A 15,716-nucleotide genomic window follows, 5' to 3' on the forward strand; every position below is an offset into this window, starting at 1 on the left:
AAGATAGCAAAATGATTATACATCTTTTAACAGCAGCCAGAATGGTAATTACTCATAAATGGAAACAGAAGGACCCTCCAACCCTGAGAGAGTGGTTGGCAACTGTCTGGGAGGCAGTGTATATGCTGCAACTCAGAAATATTTTCAGAACTAGAGAAGACAGATAAGAGAATAGAAGCTTCTTTGTAAAATGCTCAATCTTTCTTATGTATTCAAACAGTACATTGCAGGATAAAACGATACTGTTTAAGTGTATTTGGTAAATTGTGAAGCTTCTCATATATTTGGAAGTTTTGTTTTTTGTTTGTTTGTTTTTTCACCCCCAGCAGCCCCCATTGACCAGATGGAGTTTTGGAACATAAGATCAAACAGTATTTATTGATTTTGTGAACTTGTGTTAAACATTTGTATATTCTAGTGTGGCTTGTGAGTTCAAATGTTCCGTGTTTTCAGAATAATAGTAATAATAACATTTGCTTTTTGGTTTTGTCAGAAAAGCTATGAAATTCTACAAGATTTCTTATTGCTAAATTGCTTTTTCAGGATATGAAAAAAGATTCTTGCACTGGTCATCCATATCCTGTAGGTAACATGATATGGATGAAGTTGGGAGGGTTGAAACCACATAATTTCCCTAAGCCTTCAAGACCCTAGCATAAGTGATGATGTCATCACTTTGTACCAGCACAGAGCAGCCTAATAAGAACCTATAGTCCAGATTAAATTTCTGGATATTCTGGAAATTAATCCATTTACTCTGAGTTATATCTGGACCAGATTGTATGTTGGATGGGTGGAGGCTATCCATCATACAGAACACACCCATTCTGGCATTGTGTTTACGTTGATCTTAATTATGCAGCAGTGTATTTTTACACTGGGCTGAATTTCCATTAACTTTTATGAAACAAAAGAAAAGAAATCCCCTAGTTTAATAATTCCATTGCCTTTTGGATGCTTTTCATGTAGTTCAGCTCCCAGAAAGTATAAAGTGGGGTGAGTATCTGTGAACCTCCAGATCTTGCTGGACTAAGAACAAAAGAGCCTGCTGGATCAGACCAATGTCCTATCTAGTCCAGCATCATATTCTCACAGATGCCTACAGGAACCCTGAAGGCAGGACCTGACACACAACAGCATTCTCCCCACTTATGATTCTAAGTAACTGGCATTGAGAGGTGTACTGCCCCAGACAGTGGAGATAGAACACTGACATCATTGCTGGCAGCCACTGATAGACTACAACTCCCAGCATCCCTACAATTGACCATACTAGCTGGGGCTGGTGGGAGTTAGAGTGCACCAGCGCCTGAAATGTCACAGGTTCTTCAACCCTGGTGGAATCTGCACACATATAAAAAACACTGTGAAGAATTTTTTTAAAGAATTGTTTTTAAAAAATTAAGATTTTTTTTAAAAAAGTCTTTTAAAAAAATACATTGAAATTTGCATAACTCACTATTGCCATCTACTTTCATATTAGTATACTGCACTTTACAACACATTTAAAACGTTTTATTTGCAGCTGTGTAGCTGAGTCCCCTGTCTTCACAAAACAGTTGCATTCATTTCCAACTGCGACATATCCTGGAACATGGCCGAGTCACAGTGAAAGACACAGCTTCATAAAAGACAGGAAGTGGGCTTCTTATATATGTCACAGTAGTGCACCAAACAGGAAGTGTAACAGGAAATACTTTGACTCCTCTTTAACACACACACACACACACAAATTAGATCATATTTTCAACTTCATTAACAGGGCAATATGAGGAGGCTTATTTTAGATGGAGCATAAAATTCATTGCATTTGCATAGTGTCACAAAATATGAATCATTTGGGATTTTAGGAATGCGCACTAGTGAAAATGTTTAGGTTCAGAAGGTTTATCGAATTGAAATATGAAAGCAGCCCATCTTGAAATCTGCCATACCAATTTAAGTGTAACATTTCATGGGAACTGGTGTATAAATCCAGCAACAGAAGTGATCTGGTATCAATAGTGTCCATTGTTAACTAACCAAATTATATTCAAGTAATTCAGCACCTGTTTAATCAAGCTACAAAATATTAAATTAGATACAGGCCACTTCAACTCCAGTGATTTGATTATGTAGAAGAGAGAGAGAGAGAGGAGAGAAATTGGTGCATACACATGATTCCTGGGAAATTAAATCATGAGCATTAGCTAGAGATATTCCTTGGGGGTGGTTGGTGTTTATTTGCATAAAATTCTAAACTTCCTGCTTTTTAAAAAAGAAATCCTTCTTAACGGGAAATAGATTAATTCTGAAGAGCTTCAGAGTGATGAAAAAATACAGCCTTGAGTAAATGTAGTCATTTTATGAGAAAATTGTCCTCGCATGCTTAGACTGTTTTAAAGAAATTGCACACAGCTGCCAGGGACCTCTGATCTAAAAGCATATGTAAAAGCTTATGCTTTTAAAACATGACCTCTTAATTGGGGTGCGCAATGTCTGCACTCCAGCCTTCAAGTTAGTTCAGGTATATTAACATCCATAAGAAATCCTGAAACATATAAATACTTACGTTATTTGTGACCCTTTAAAAATGGTATTTCATATTCTAATTGAAAGGATTTTGCCTCTTTCTTATTAGGAACTTTTTGTCATGTTATTTTTCTTTCTTTTAGAGTTTAGCTGAATTGATAGAGATTGTGTTGGCTCCAAGTTTGAGGGGGCTCCTGGGCACAATGGCTTCGGGTGGACCGTACTCCTTTGTTTGTGACTTGAGGACCCGCCACCCGCATAGAGTTAAATAAAACACAAAGACACATTATTTTAGGTTAGTGGGCAAAATAAGGCCACAACTTTATTGGTTACAGTATGTGAGTGGTATTGGCTTAGGCCAGTGTTTCTCAACCAGTGTGCCTCCAGATGTTTTGGGACTACAACTCCCATCATTCCTGACCACTGGTCTTGCTAGCTAGGGATGATGGGAGTTGTAGTCCCAAAACATCTGGCGGCACACTGGTTGAGAAACACTGGCTTAGGCATTGGATAAAAGAATCACTTCGTAACACCACCCCACTCAGTGGGGGGGGTCATTTGAGGGTTAACAATCAGTGGGAGGAGCTTGTTGGTGCAAATACAACTGAAAGCTTCCCCTGACGTCACCGGGGGTCGTGGCATGGCCCTAGCCACCAGCAAGGCATCGGACAGGATCCACGACTGCCGGATTCCTTTAACGGAATACCCAAAAAGAGGAGGGGTAGGTGATGGCCACACCCTATCCTCCAACACAGTACACATATTCCAGTGCCTAAACGCCAATGCCAGAAAGTTGTGATGAATTGCTACAAAGTAGGTGAAAAAAACACACAAACCAAGAGGCTGGTGCCAGTTTGCCAAATGGATAAAAAATTCCTACCAGCCCCCCTGGGCAACCAACCGAAGTCCATAGCAAGGTCAAAAGCAAAGAAAGATGACCTAAAGGGAGGGAGGGAGGGAGATCCGATGTGAGCAGGAAGCCGACTGGGGACCGAGCGCTGCTGCAGCTGCTTAAATGCAGCTAACTCTGCCCACCAGCCAGCCCCATTGGCTAGCTGAAGGGCTTGGCACGGCAGCAGAGGTAAGCTGAGGCAGGGGGCCGAATATGCCCCCCCCCTGCGGACGCGGGAAACAGCTCCCGCTCACAACCCCTCCCCTCTGTGAGGAGGAGAGGTCTTGTGGGCCTGGCAGGCTTACCTGTTGGTGCAGGTTGCAGCAGGACTTTGAGCAACACTGGGTGTTTGGGTCCAGCTGGCATTTAAACCTCTAGTGCCCCAGAGTTGATACTACAGTAAGGATTAGCAAATATGTCAGTTTCATTTTTTTCTAGTTCTCATTTTTCCAATCTTAAGTTCAGTTTTAAGTCCCCATGGAAATTCATCAACTTTTTAGTGTGTGTGAACAGTGGGACTGGATTTTTTTTTAAAAAGGATGGCTCAGGGTAGGTGTCAGTGTTGGGCCTCCCCAAAGTTCAGGGGCCTAAGCAACTGCTCAGGGATGTCTGATGTTGCATCCAAACCCATAAGGGAAAGTTAAGAGTTCTAGAGAACAATTTGAATGCACTTTCTGGCCTTTTTTATTTTTTTACTGCAGCAGAATATTTTTATGCACACAAAGATGTGTGTAAAATTCTGCTGCAGTGGTAGTAACAATGGTGATACGGGATACACCTGATGGTTACCTCAGGCTGTCATAAAAAGTTGTAGGAACTCAATCCAAATCCTCCATCTAACCCAGGCATCCCCAAACTTCGGCCCTCCAGATGTTTTGGACTACAATTCCCATCTTCCCTGACCACTGGTCCTGTTAGCTAGGGATCATGGGAGTTGTAGGCCAAATCATCTGGAGGGCTGCAGTTTGGGGATGCCTGATCTAACCCTTTTCCAAACCCTCAGGATACATGCTTACATGCTGCCTAATTACCACCATGGGAAACCTCAGGTTAAAGGGTAGAATATAAATGTTTTTATTCTATCTACATTTTCAAGGTATTCCAAGAACTAGCCTTCACATTTTCTGTTCAGCTGAGCAATCAGAAGCAGTGATTGAAGGACCACCTCCTGTCTCAATCATGAATAATTCTTTAGAACAAAATTGTTTTGCTGGTCCTCCAGATTTTCAGGAATACTGCCTAGGCCCTGGATTGGGTCCAGCAGCAGCAGCCAGACAGGTGCTTTCCTCACTATCTCCTTTTCCCAAACTAACTTGTATGTGGCAGTGGAAAGGGATTATGGCACAGTAGTTAATACCCAAACATAACTATGCCACCTATTCCGGTCGAAGTGTTGGCTGGCTTTATGTTGTGAGCAGTGCAGAGCTATTGCTTATTGGTGTTGCCTGCCAAAAGGCTGGCCAGTTTCTAATTCATTTGGTGCCTGGTCAGTTGGTCAGAAGATGTCATGGCTGGATTCAGAGGAGTGGTAGGAGGCACCACCTGAAGAACCCCCAAGGTTCAGAGCCAGGGGCTTAGTGGTGGGGTGACAATGAGTGGCCACAGGAAGAAGACTGGGAGGACGAGGTGTCAGAAGCTGAAGAGGCAACAGGTTTAAGTGAGCAGGAAGGGGCTAGGGCAGAGAGCAGTCCAAAATCAGGCAGGAGAGTGGGGGGCAGGACACAGAGATGATGCAGGCTGCTGAAGAATCCAGGAAGTCTCCCCCTCTTGCTGTGACCAACTCCCCCCCCCACCCCGTCTCCCAGAACATGCAGAGAAATTGAGAGGGTGGAGCAAAGAGACACAAGACGACAGAGCCTTAGAAAGTGGTGGGAAGGTGGGGACCTTCAGTCCTCGCAATTGTGTCATTGGGGCAAGACGTACTGGGAAGAGTTGTTGTGATCACTAGGCCTGCACTGTTTTGGTTTCTTTAAGAGTTCACTGACACTGCTGTTGTTTTTTATTGCTGACCTACTCCTGACTCCGACTCATGACGGAAGACCAGACGAAAACCTATTAATAAACCTAGTTCTTTGTTTGAAGAGAGAGAGAGGGGGGGGGGAGAGATTGTAGCTCTGGGAATTGAAAACACAGGTTCTCATTACATATGTAATAGTGTACTGACACTTCCCTGCCCCCCAGTTCAGTGATTATGAGGCTTTAACCAGGAAAGAAACATGATATTTCAGCAGTGTTATGTGTGATCTCATGGTGGTGCATAGGAAGCTGCCTTGTGCTGAATCAGGTCATCTAGCTCTGTATTGCCTGCAGTGACGTCAGAGTTCCCAACAGGGTTTTCTCCCAGCTGTATCTGAAACTGACAGGGATTGAACCTGGGACCCTCTACCTTCTTCTCCATTGTGTTGTGTGATGCATACAGAATTATTATTATTATTATTATTATTATTATTATTATTTTATTTATTTATTTTATTATTTATTATACCCCAGCCACTCTGGGTGGCTTTCAGCAGAATAAAAAAACATAATAAAACGTCAAATATTAAAAACTTCCTGATACAGTTCCCCTATTGGATACCATTTTGATCACAATCCATCCAGAGGGTGATGGGCGAGTGCGTAATCCTTGCAGTGCCTAGTGTGCAGCTTGGTGTGCAAAACATGGTTCCACCTCCACGAACGGAAAACCTGCTGGCAGTTTGAGTTTGCTTTGGCAGGCCTCTTTTGTTCAGCGTTTGGAAGCAGTTCTAGTTCGTGGCCATTGTATTTATGAGCTACTTAGCCTTCGTGGAGGCAGGCGATGCCCCAGTGCACTGTGAATTCTTGAAATCTATAAAAAATAAAACCCATTTGCGAAGAATCACACTTCAGGTAGTTAGTGAAGTCTTGCTAAACCCAATATTTAGACTGTCATTTAGAAGCTAAATATAGGATCAGTTAGAACTGGAAGTTTCTTAGGCAAGGCATGTGGTGCCAAGCTAAAGTATTCCCAGGCAAAGCTGCCCAGAGAGTGCCATGTAACAGGCACATGCAAAAAGGATAGAATCATAAGGATAAAATACTTTCATCTCCCACATAATTTGATTGGAATGAGTTCTGACTATGGCATAATAGGCTATGTAACATATGCATCCCCTGTGGGAAATGAAGAGAAAATTTGCCAATAATAGTCCTCTCACCAGCAAATGGTGCAGCATTAGCGTTTAACTTTTCTATGTCAGAAAAGAAGAAGTGATGGGAAGGTTATGGACGAGAACTCTTAATATTTCTCAGGTTTCGTTTGCTTTATGAAGAGGACACCTTTGGGTTTGCTGTCCTGGGCATTCCAGTACACTCCTGGAAGCCACTTAGACCAGATCATGTACCCAATGCCCCCACAACCACTAGTTCCACTTCCTCTATTTGTTGAATGTCAAGTTCTGAAGGGAGGTTCTAACCGTGTTCACATGGCTGTGATTAGATGCCTCCCAGCAATTGGAAACCCAGTGACACTGGGGCACAGGCAAGATATTAGTGGTGGGGTTTGTATGCATGTTTCATGTTCACCCAAACACTTGGATAGTGGACCCCCCACTTTCAGACACAAAGCAGGAAGAGAAGGGAAGAGGGTGTTTTCAGTTGCAGTGATGCCTTCATGATGTCTCCTCCTCAGAGAAGCAGACCAGATGCCCACTTTGTCATTTTTTGTGGTGGCATTCAAATATGTTTTTATCCTCCCATTTTTTAAAATCACTCTTTATGTTCTTTTAAAACACTGATAGTTTAAATGTGTTGGTCGCCGCTTGACTTTTTAAATACATTTTTGTGCTTGGGGAATAGTTTCGTTTTTGTTTATTGGGCATTATTGATTTTGTTTTGTTTTGCTGTGTGCCACACAGGCATTCTAAGCCCTTGAGATCAGGGGTGGGGAATCTTTTCCAGCCCATGGGCTATATTCCTTCCTGAGAAATCTTTGCATCTCAGTCGTGGGCGGGGCCAGAGAGAAGTGGGCAGAGCAAGGGGTGTGACTCTTTTTTAAATTAAAAAAAAAACATGACTGGCATTCCACATTCCACACACACCTCAATGTAGGCAAGCAAAAGCAGGGGTGGCCTATCCTGTTTTGCCACCTGAGGCAAAATGGGACTGTGCTTTTCCCTCCCCTACCTGCCATGACCCCCACCCCTCATGCCTGCAATCGCAATAATGCCCCTTGGACAAACTCAGCAAGAGCCAGAGTGCTCCACAAAGTGTTGCCATGTGTCTTCTCAGTCCTGGGGGTAAGGAAGAAGAGTGGCAATGCCACAGCTTTGCCCCTCGCATTTTGGTGGTGGCAGTAGTAGGGCAATCAAGGCTCTTGCTCTTCTAATGCTTGAGGCGGGTGGTTCACACTGCCTCATTGGTGAACCAGCTCTGAGCAGGAGGCATTATCACAGCCAGGCAGAGCACATTCCAGCTAGGCAAAAACACTTGGTGGGTGTGGCCTGGGAAGAGATGGGGTGGCTTAGGGGAAGGGTTTAGCCTTGGGCCTCTGGAGAGCTGTGTTGCTGACTCATGCAAGCCCAGTCTGAATCTCCTGAATATTTAAAGTAGAGTTTAAATTTTCCCTTGATGGATTCATATTTTCTAGAGAATAGAACTGCTGAATATTCTTCCATTGCAACTGAGTCAAGCTGCCTTTTGTTTCCTTTTTAAACTAATGAAATGGGAAAGTTTGTTGTAGTGGACTTGCTAGTTTAGTGCGTATTGACCTCAAGCACAGTGCAAAGGGAGGATGTAGAATGAGATAGTGGCTTACCTGTGGGAAGGAAGAAAGGCTTCCATAGAAAGTTTTCAGAAGCACTGGACTTTGCATTTACAATTGTGGAATAGATGTAAACCAACCAAGTTGACACCTATCAATATTTTGACAATGTGAGTCATTATGTATTGGAAACAATGCATTGTTCACAAAGGCTACTGTTTTTAATTAATCAATAGTATTTTATTTTCCATTTGTTTGTTTGTTTATCCATCTATCTATATAATTGAAGAACCAAAGCCTAATATGAAAGTGACTCAGAAACTTACAGTGAGTTCAAGCTGGTAGTTAAAATGTCAAATAACATTGGATGTCCTGTTTATATTTTTTAAAAAATAGGAGCAAACTCTTGAATACATTGAAGTAAGAAATGTTGGTTGCTTCTTCATACTGAATATGCTTAATTACTCTTTTCACCATGTTCTGCCACAGCATTGTTATTTAGTAGGACTTAAATACAATTTAATTGCTAAAACCTGTAAACAGGTTACACAAAATATACATTAAAATTGCTGATAAAATCAGATAGATATAAGATAAGATAAGATATACACGTCACATTTCTGCTGCATGTTGTCCCTAGTTAGCTAACAAGTGATGCAAGCATATCGAAAGCTATGCTTGGGGGCAGCTGCACTAGGAGCAGATGAAGCTGCCTCTGGCGTGTCTTTCAAGAAAATTGAAGGACAGGCTTTGGCACAGCAGGAGGTTCTGCCTTTTGCTGCAGGTACAGAGATCGTGATCCTCCCCCATAAGAAACCATCACAAAAGCTGCTTGCACAGTTGAACAAAGTGAGACAGCCTTTATGTTCAGCAGTTCCATATGTAGTCTGCAGGGCACCGAGGGCTCTGTCTTCAACGAGTCTTTAGAAGGAACTGTTGCAAGTTGTAACCTTTTATGATTCTTTATTTAAGTTGTCAATTTTTATATGGGACAAGCTGTTAAAATTTTATATAGTTTGGTTTTTTATTCCCATTTCACTTTCTTTAGCATCATCACAATTCCCCAGCATCAGTCCTATTTTAGAAGTGCCTCTGCATTTTAGACGGAAGGCTTGCCCAAAATGAATTCACCACATAAGGGGGAGGTTTAATCCCAGCTACAAATCCAGTCCTCTTTCTCAGTTGGTATAACTTGCTCGACACGTTTATGAAGTGCCGTAAGCCCTTCTCTCCCTAAGCTATATCTTCTTGCATATTATTACACCTGTGTTTTGATTGCCTTTTCCAGGTCTCTCTTGGACTTCTACATGCTCGCGCAACCCATATACTCTGGCCTCCAGGGCGCTGGCAGAAGTTGCAGCCCAAGCTTCCTCTGGAACGCCAGCTTCTCCAGGATGAGGAGGAATGACCGTTTCACATCTGGTGGGAAACAAGTTATTAACTCTTGAATTAACTGTAGGAAAGGGGCAAGAACAGCCAATAACAGAACCGCCAAATGTGCATATATATGTGCATGTCTGTAAATCCAAACAGATTAAATTTAATCACATGAAATGGTGTATCCTTTGTTCTGAAGCAATTGTGTCTTGATTTGAAATTTCAGCTTACTGTCAGCTGTACGGCGCTTGAAATGTTTCATCTGTCCCAGTACCACTGTAGATGTGAAATATGTCACACACACCCAATTCCATATTTTATTTTCCAGGAGATTTGATTTTTTTTGGTGGGGGTGGGGGCATGGTGCCAGATCTTAAAATGAATATGGATTGTGAAAACATGAAGTCAATCATATAGTTCATTGTTACTGCCAAGACAGAATAAATCATTTTAACATTTTGGATTGCAGAAGAGTTGTTTGTATTGAATGAATAGCATTTCTAGTCCCAAAAAGCCTGTTATACAATCTGTCATAAAAATAAATAAAACAAAATGCATTTTTCATGAAATGCTTTTCCTTCTTTGTGTGTTATTGATTTCATGATTAAATTGAACATGCTTTTGTTTAGCATTAATGTTTCATATAAATACTTCCGATATATCCAGTTGCTGATAGAATAAATACATTCTAAATTGAAATGCATTGCAACCATACTGTAACAGTCACTTTAATCAGCAGTTAAGTATAATCACAATTGATAATAATTGCTCCATTTCTCTGAGAGTGTATGAAGAAATTTAATTCTATAAATACTTTTTCTGCTACATATAGTGAAACTTTACACTACAATATTATAAATGAAGGAGGATTAAATGATTTTCATTCACAGCTAACATTTACTATTAGACATCATTTCTGTATTTGATTTATGTAAAATCATCATTATTTCTGCAGATATATTTGCCTAACTGAAAAGTAGCATGGCATGTTTGGAACTTTTGCAGTGCAACCCTGCACATGTCTTCTCACAAGTTAGCCCAACAGAGTTCAATGAGATTTACTCGCAGGTAAGGGAATGTAAGTTTGCAACCTTATTCTCAAAAGGTATGGTTGAATCCAGGCTTGGATTGATTTCATTGGCTCTACTCTTGAGTATGACTATGTTTGGATCCAAACATATGTGAGTTGTATCCAATGTTGCTCATACTCTGAGTATTGAAATTCGTAGCCATGACAAACTTAAGTATATTAATTCCAGTGGGTTTACCCTGAGTAAGACTTAGTTGATACAACCCTATGTAAATTAGGTAAAGTTAGCATTTTTCAAATTATTAGTATGCATATTTACATGCTGACGTCTGACAGCACCCTTAAAGTGTGGACCAGTTTATTATTTTTCACTGAGGTTCAGATTACATCTTCTTTATTTAGTTAGATTATTGCTGCCTCACCATTCTCTTGCAGCTGTAATTCTCAGGGTGGCTTGCAAAAATTAAAATGACCAAAGAAATGCAGGAATCAATGAAACATTAAAACTACTATTCAGTGTGATGACTTTTTTGGTACTGTTTTAGGCCATTTCTCTTTTAGAGGATTGCTGAACACCTCTCTCTTTATTCATGACATATTGTTCATTGATTTGGGACAACTGTTCAGAGTACTGTTGCTTTAGTCAGGACACTTTAGCTGTGAATACTCCGCTTTTTCTGTGCTGAGTCTACAGTTGTTTCTGTTACCAAGTTGTCCTGGCAGGGATCACGTTGATCTGAAATTTGTGTAGATTGAACTGATAATGATCAATTTATTTAAAATCTACTTCAGTAGCTATTGGTCCTTCAAGTGCTAATAGAGTTTTTGAAGCATCTGAATGCATGTACAACATATTTTCTTGTAGTATTCAAAAGCTGCACACATAGTTACATCATACATGTACATGATGTAAAACTCATCATGACCATTGTGTGATTTAAAACTCCTAATTGAAGAGTCTGTCAATGTACAGCACCTATGAAACAGTTTTCCTTTGACTATCTAAGCTGAATACATGGAATGATGACTTTAACACTGAGAACCCAAACTTGCTGCCATTGAAATCCCGTGCAAAATACTGTGGGTTTGAAACTGACTTTGGTCAATACAGTTCATTTGTTTTGTGGTTAGCTCCTAGGGTCATCCAAGAAAAGCAGCCATATTTGGGTCACCGAGGGCACGATTGAATAAGTGCTTTTAAGTTTTAGTCCTTCACTACCCTTTTCATACAAAGATCCTCAGAATTCATTCTTAAATATCTGACCCAACCCTGAACTCCTAGCTGTGCTATTAACAAAACATTCTTTGGAGCCTGTGCTACAGCTATGTACCATTATATTGAAAGGAATCATACAGAGGAGCAGAAGGGCATAAAAAGAGTGACCAGTCAATGACACTCACTCTAGCCAGCATTCAGGATTTACCTTTTAAATGGCATTTCATCCTCTGGCCATTCAACCAAGGCTTTCCTGTTACATCCCTCTTTTCTGTACTATGGATGTAAAGGTGGATGTAAAAAGATTTCCATGGTCTCAGTCTTTATGCTACCACAGGCAGCAGTCGAACCAACACTAGGAAAACAATAGTCCTAGGAGACCATCATTTCTAACGTACCGGATTTTCCCAGCATACGTAATCTATAATGCTGGTAAGACTCGCTGAAGTTAGCAGCAAGTTATAACCAACTAGTGGAATTCAGCCCGTTTAAAAACGGGCGCTAGAGCGCGTGTCTCGGCAGAAGCCGGGGCCGCGGCGCCACCTCCTCGGCCAGGACACCATGGGCGCCGCTAGGAAAAGGAGAGGTGTCGGGGCTCAGGTAGCCAAGGGGCGGAAAGGAGGCGGCGGTGGGTGGATCCTCCTCTTCCAGCAGCCAGCCAGAGGCTATGGCGATGCCCGTGAGGAGCCGCGAGGGGCGGCCGGAGCTGCCAGGAGATGGGAGGAGGGGGTCCCACCATTGTCGCGCTCCTGCTGCTGCTGCTGGAGGAGGAGGAGGAGGAGGAGGAGGAAGGAAGGAGCCCGGAGTTCGAGGCGGCCTCCCCGGTGGCCCCCTCGGCTCGACGCCCGCCGCCTCAGCCCGGGCCGCCCTCCTCAGCCCGCCTCCTCCTCAGCTGCACATGGCAGCGGTGACTCTGCCGCTTTCCCGGTGTCTCTGCCGCTTCCCCGGTGTCTCCGGCCCGAGTCCTGGCGCTGCTGCCTGGCCCGAAGGAGCCTCCGCCGGGGCGAAGGCAAGAGAGGCGCTGAGTTGCGGCTCTCTTTCCCCGGCGCCGCTTCCTGCCTTTGCCCCCGGCCCGAGAGGCGGCAGTTCCTGGCGGCTGCTTGCCGTCATGTCCCACCAGACCGGCATCCAAGGTACTGAGCCCCTTGGTCTGCTGGTCGTAGGGGGGGGAAGGGGGCTAAAGCAGCCTCCTCCTCCTCCTCGCTCTTTAGCGCAAGCACACTGAGGCGCTTGTCCGGCCGGGAGCGGCAGTTGGCAGAGGGGTGGGGGGGGAGAGCATGTGCGTGTGTGTGTGCGTCGTCTCTGCTGTCCAATCCCTGTGTCCCTGGGGCCCATGCGCAGTACCCCAGGGACACACGGGACAACTGGACGCAGGGACAACTTGGACATTATTATATAGGATACAATCAATAGATATATTAAAAGGTAAAGGAACCCCTGGCCATTAGGTCTAGTTGTGACCGACTCTGGGGTTGTGGTGCTCATCTCACGTTATTGGCCGAGGGAGCCGGCGTACAGCTTCCTGGACATGTGTCCAGCATGACACAGCCGCTTCTGGCGAACCAGAGCAGCGCACGGAAACGCCGTTTACCTTCCCGCTGTAGCGGTACCTATTTATCAACTTGCACTTTGACGTGCTTTCGAACTGCTAGGTTGGCAGGAGCTGGGACCAAGAGACAATGGTCGTCTTGGGAGGTGAAGTCAAACCGCTGTGTTAGCAGCACCCAAGTGACTTCCTTGGGATGCAAGCCTGGGCAGTTTGTATGAAGTTACTGGGTTGCCTAGGCAACAAGACCCCCACCACCCCACATCCTTGCTGATGTGGTCCAAAGGAAAGCAGAGCAATACATTTGGCACCAGCTTGGCTGCTGGAGTTACCAGGAGGAGTCGTACAAGGTGCCACCCAACTGTTAGGGATTTGTTTGTAGGGTTTACTCCTTAGCCGCTTTCTCCACAAGGCAGTGGAGGTTTAGGATAAGAGTTTTCCTTCTCCTAGATGGGCTACCTTCCCAGGTGGACGAGCTCCATCTGCCCCCCACTTCTCTTTACTGCTTGTGCAGAAACTGCCTTCTTGACCATTGAACCCATGATTGATCTTGTCTGCTCAACCTGTCAGAGCCTATCTTTGCACCTATATGACTCAGCAAGGGTTTGAGATCCATTTGCTACCCTCGCGTGGTTTAGCAGACCATTTGACACTGTTCCTGGGTATGGCCGCTGAAACATGCTGACAGGTGGGAGCTGAGTGCAGAGTGGGGACCAAAGATGGACCCCAGAAGGAGCATTATGTGTTTCCCACCAGAGGTACAACCCCTCCCCTAACACCCCACACACCCCAAAATGTAATAGGAAGAGCAGTATGCTTATTTCATGTCATTCGATTCCTCATTCTGGGCTGTTACTTTCACAGTAACTCCAAATGACTGCAAGGCCTTTGCAAACATTCCTCTCTCATTCCTGAAGTGCACTGCTAGAAACATGATCCATGTAAGCAAACACAAGTTTGCTTACTGGTATGCTGCAGAGGCCTCTACTGTTCTGTTAACATGCTGGAAGCAATACATAATTTTTTCCCTGTTGGATTGTTTCACTGTTATTAAGTAGCACAGAGGCTTTCAACTCTTCTCGGCCCATCAGCCCATTCGCAAACCAAAGAAACATTCTTGGGAATTACAAAGATGCTACAACTCTTCCCATCTCGATTGTGTAACACACAATCATTGTGCCACAGGCTTGGGAGAAGAGCCTTCTGTTGGCTAAAAAAAAAATGCTTCTTAAATGCTTAAATTATGATTTAAATTTCAGCTGGAGGGATGGGACACTGCGGGCAGGTGGGAAGGCTTCTTCAGGCATGGTTACTCATGATCTAGAACAGGAATCCCCAAACTGTGGCCCTCCAGATGTTTTGGCCTACAACTCCCATGATCCCTAGCTAACAGGACCAGTGGTCAGGGATGATGGGAATTGTAGTCCAAAACATCTGGAGGGCTGAAGTTTGGGGATGCCTGATCTAGAACATTGCCAACCCTATCCTAAACTGTGACAGGATTCATATGGTCACCCAATCATTGGTCCTAACAATATAGCATATTGGATCCATACTCAGTACCTTGCCAGCAAATTCAAACCATAGGTTGGTTCAAACCTACTCTTTTTTAAACAGGGATTTATTTATTTTTATGAGAAAACTCAAAACAGGACATTTATGTTCTGTGCTGCTCATACTGCTTTCTTGAAAACATGCATATGGCTTGTTTTTTTTATTTCACATTTTCTACATCTACTTCCTCTAACAGAAGGACCCCAGGGAAAACACACAACCAGAAATGGCCCAAGCACTGAGCAGAACAAAAAGGAAAAGGCGTGTGTGTGATATAGTTGTTAACTAAATAATTTTAAATGCCATGTTTCAATGCAGAAATCAAAAGCTATGTGCATGGCTTTCTTTGGTTATAAAGTAAACGAAGAGATGTCAATCAAAGTGCTGTAGGTGCCAGCACAAAATGGCTGCCATAAGCAGTAAAAAATGGCTTTATTTATGCATGTTTTATGGCAAGTTCAGAGGGTTTTGTTTGTTTCTGAAAAAAAGTATAATAAACATTTGAGGAAAAAATACATGCCCTGGCATAATTTACTTTAATGCTTCTGTATAAGCCTGCAGTTATGTGTGTTGCTGGAAGCAGTTAGTAGATTTGAGGTCACAGCATAGATGCTAGAAAATGAAGGGTTCCCTTCATTTAGTGGGTGGTAACTGAGCTAGTACATGGAAAAGACGTAAAATGAAGGAAATCTGAAAATGATACCGTCCTGATCCACAAGACAGTCAGAAGGATAGAAGCTTCAATAGCTGCTTGTAAATTATTCGTAATTGGCACCCTGAAGGCTGTTTGTGACTAACGATAAATAAAAAAATTATAGTGTAAACATTCCATATATGATTTCTTTTCAGCTGCAGCTCCACACAATT

General features: G+C 43.1%; 1 protein-coding gene across 3 annotated transcripts in view; it reads left to right on the forward strand.

Moving 5' to 3' along the window:
* The window catches only part of IMMP2L (inner mitochondrial membrane peptidase subunit 2), a 462,410-nt gene extending 451,162 nt beyond the window's left edge, over positions 1–11,248 (forward strand). For all 3 annotated transcript variants that reach the window (XM_035127413.2, XM_035127412.2, XM_035127414.2), the window contains exon 6: positions 9,415–11,248. In XM_035127413.2, coding sequence (XP_034983304.1) covers positions 9,415–9,534 — 120 coding nt within the window. In that variant the 3' untranslated portion in view covers positions 9,535–11,248. The remainder of the gene's footprint in view (positions 1–9,414) is intronic.
* Positions 11,249–15,716: the final 4,468 nt, after the last annotated feature.

This window comes from Zootoca vivipara, chromosome 10 (genome assembly GCF_963506605.1).
Source record: "Zootoca vivipara chromosome 10, rZooViv1.1, whole genome shotgun sequence".
Taxonomy (NCBI): domain Eukaryota; kingdom Metazoa; phylum Chordata; class Lepidosauria; order Squamata; family Lacertidae; genus Zootoca; species Zootoca vivipara.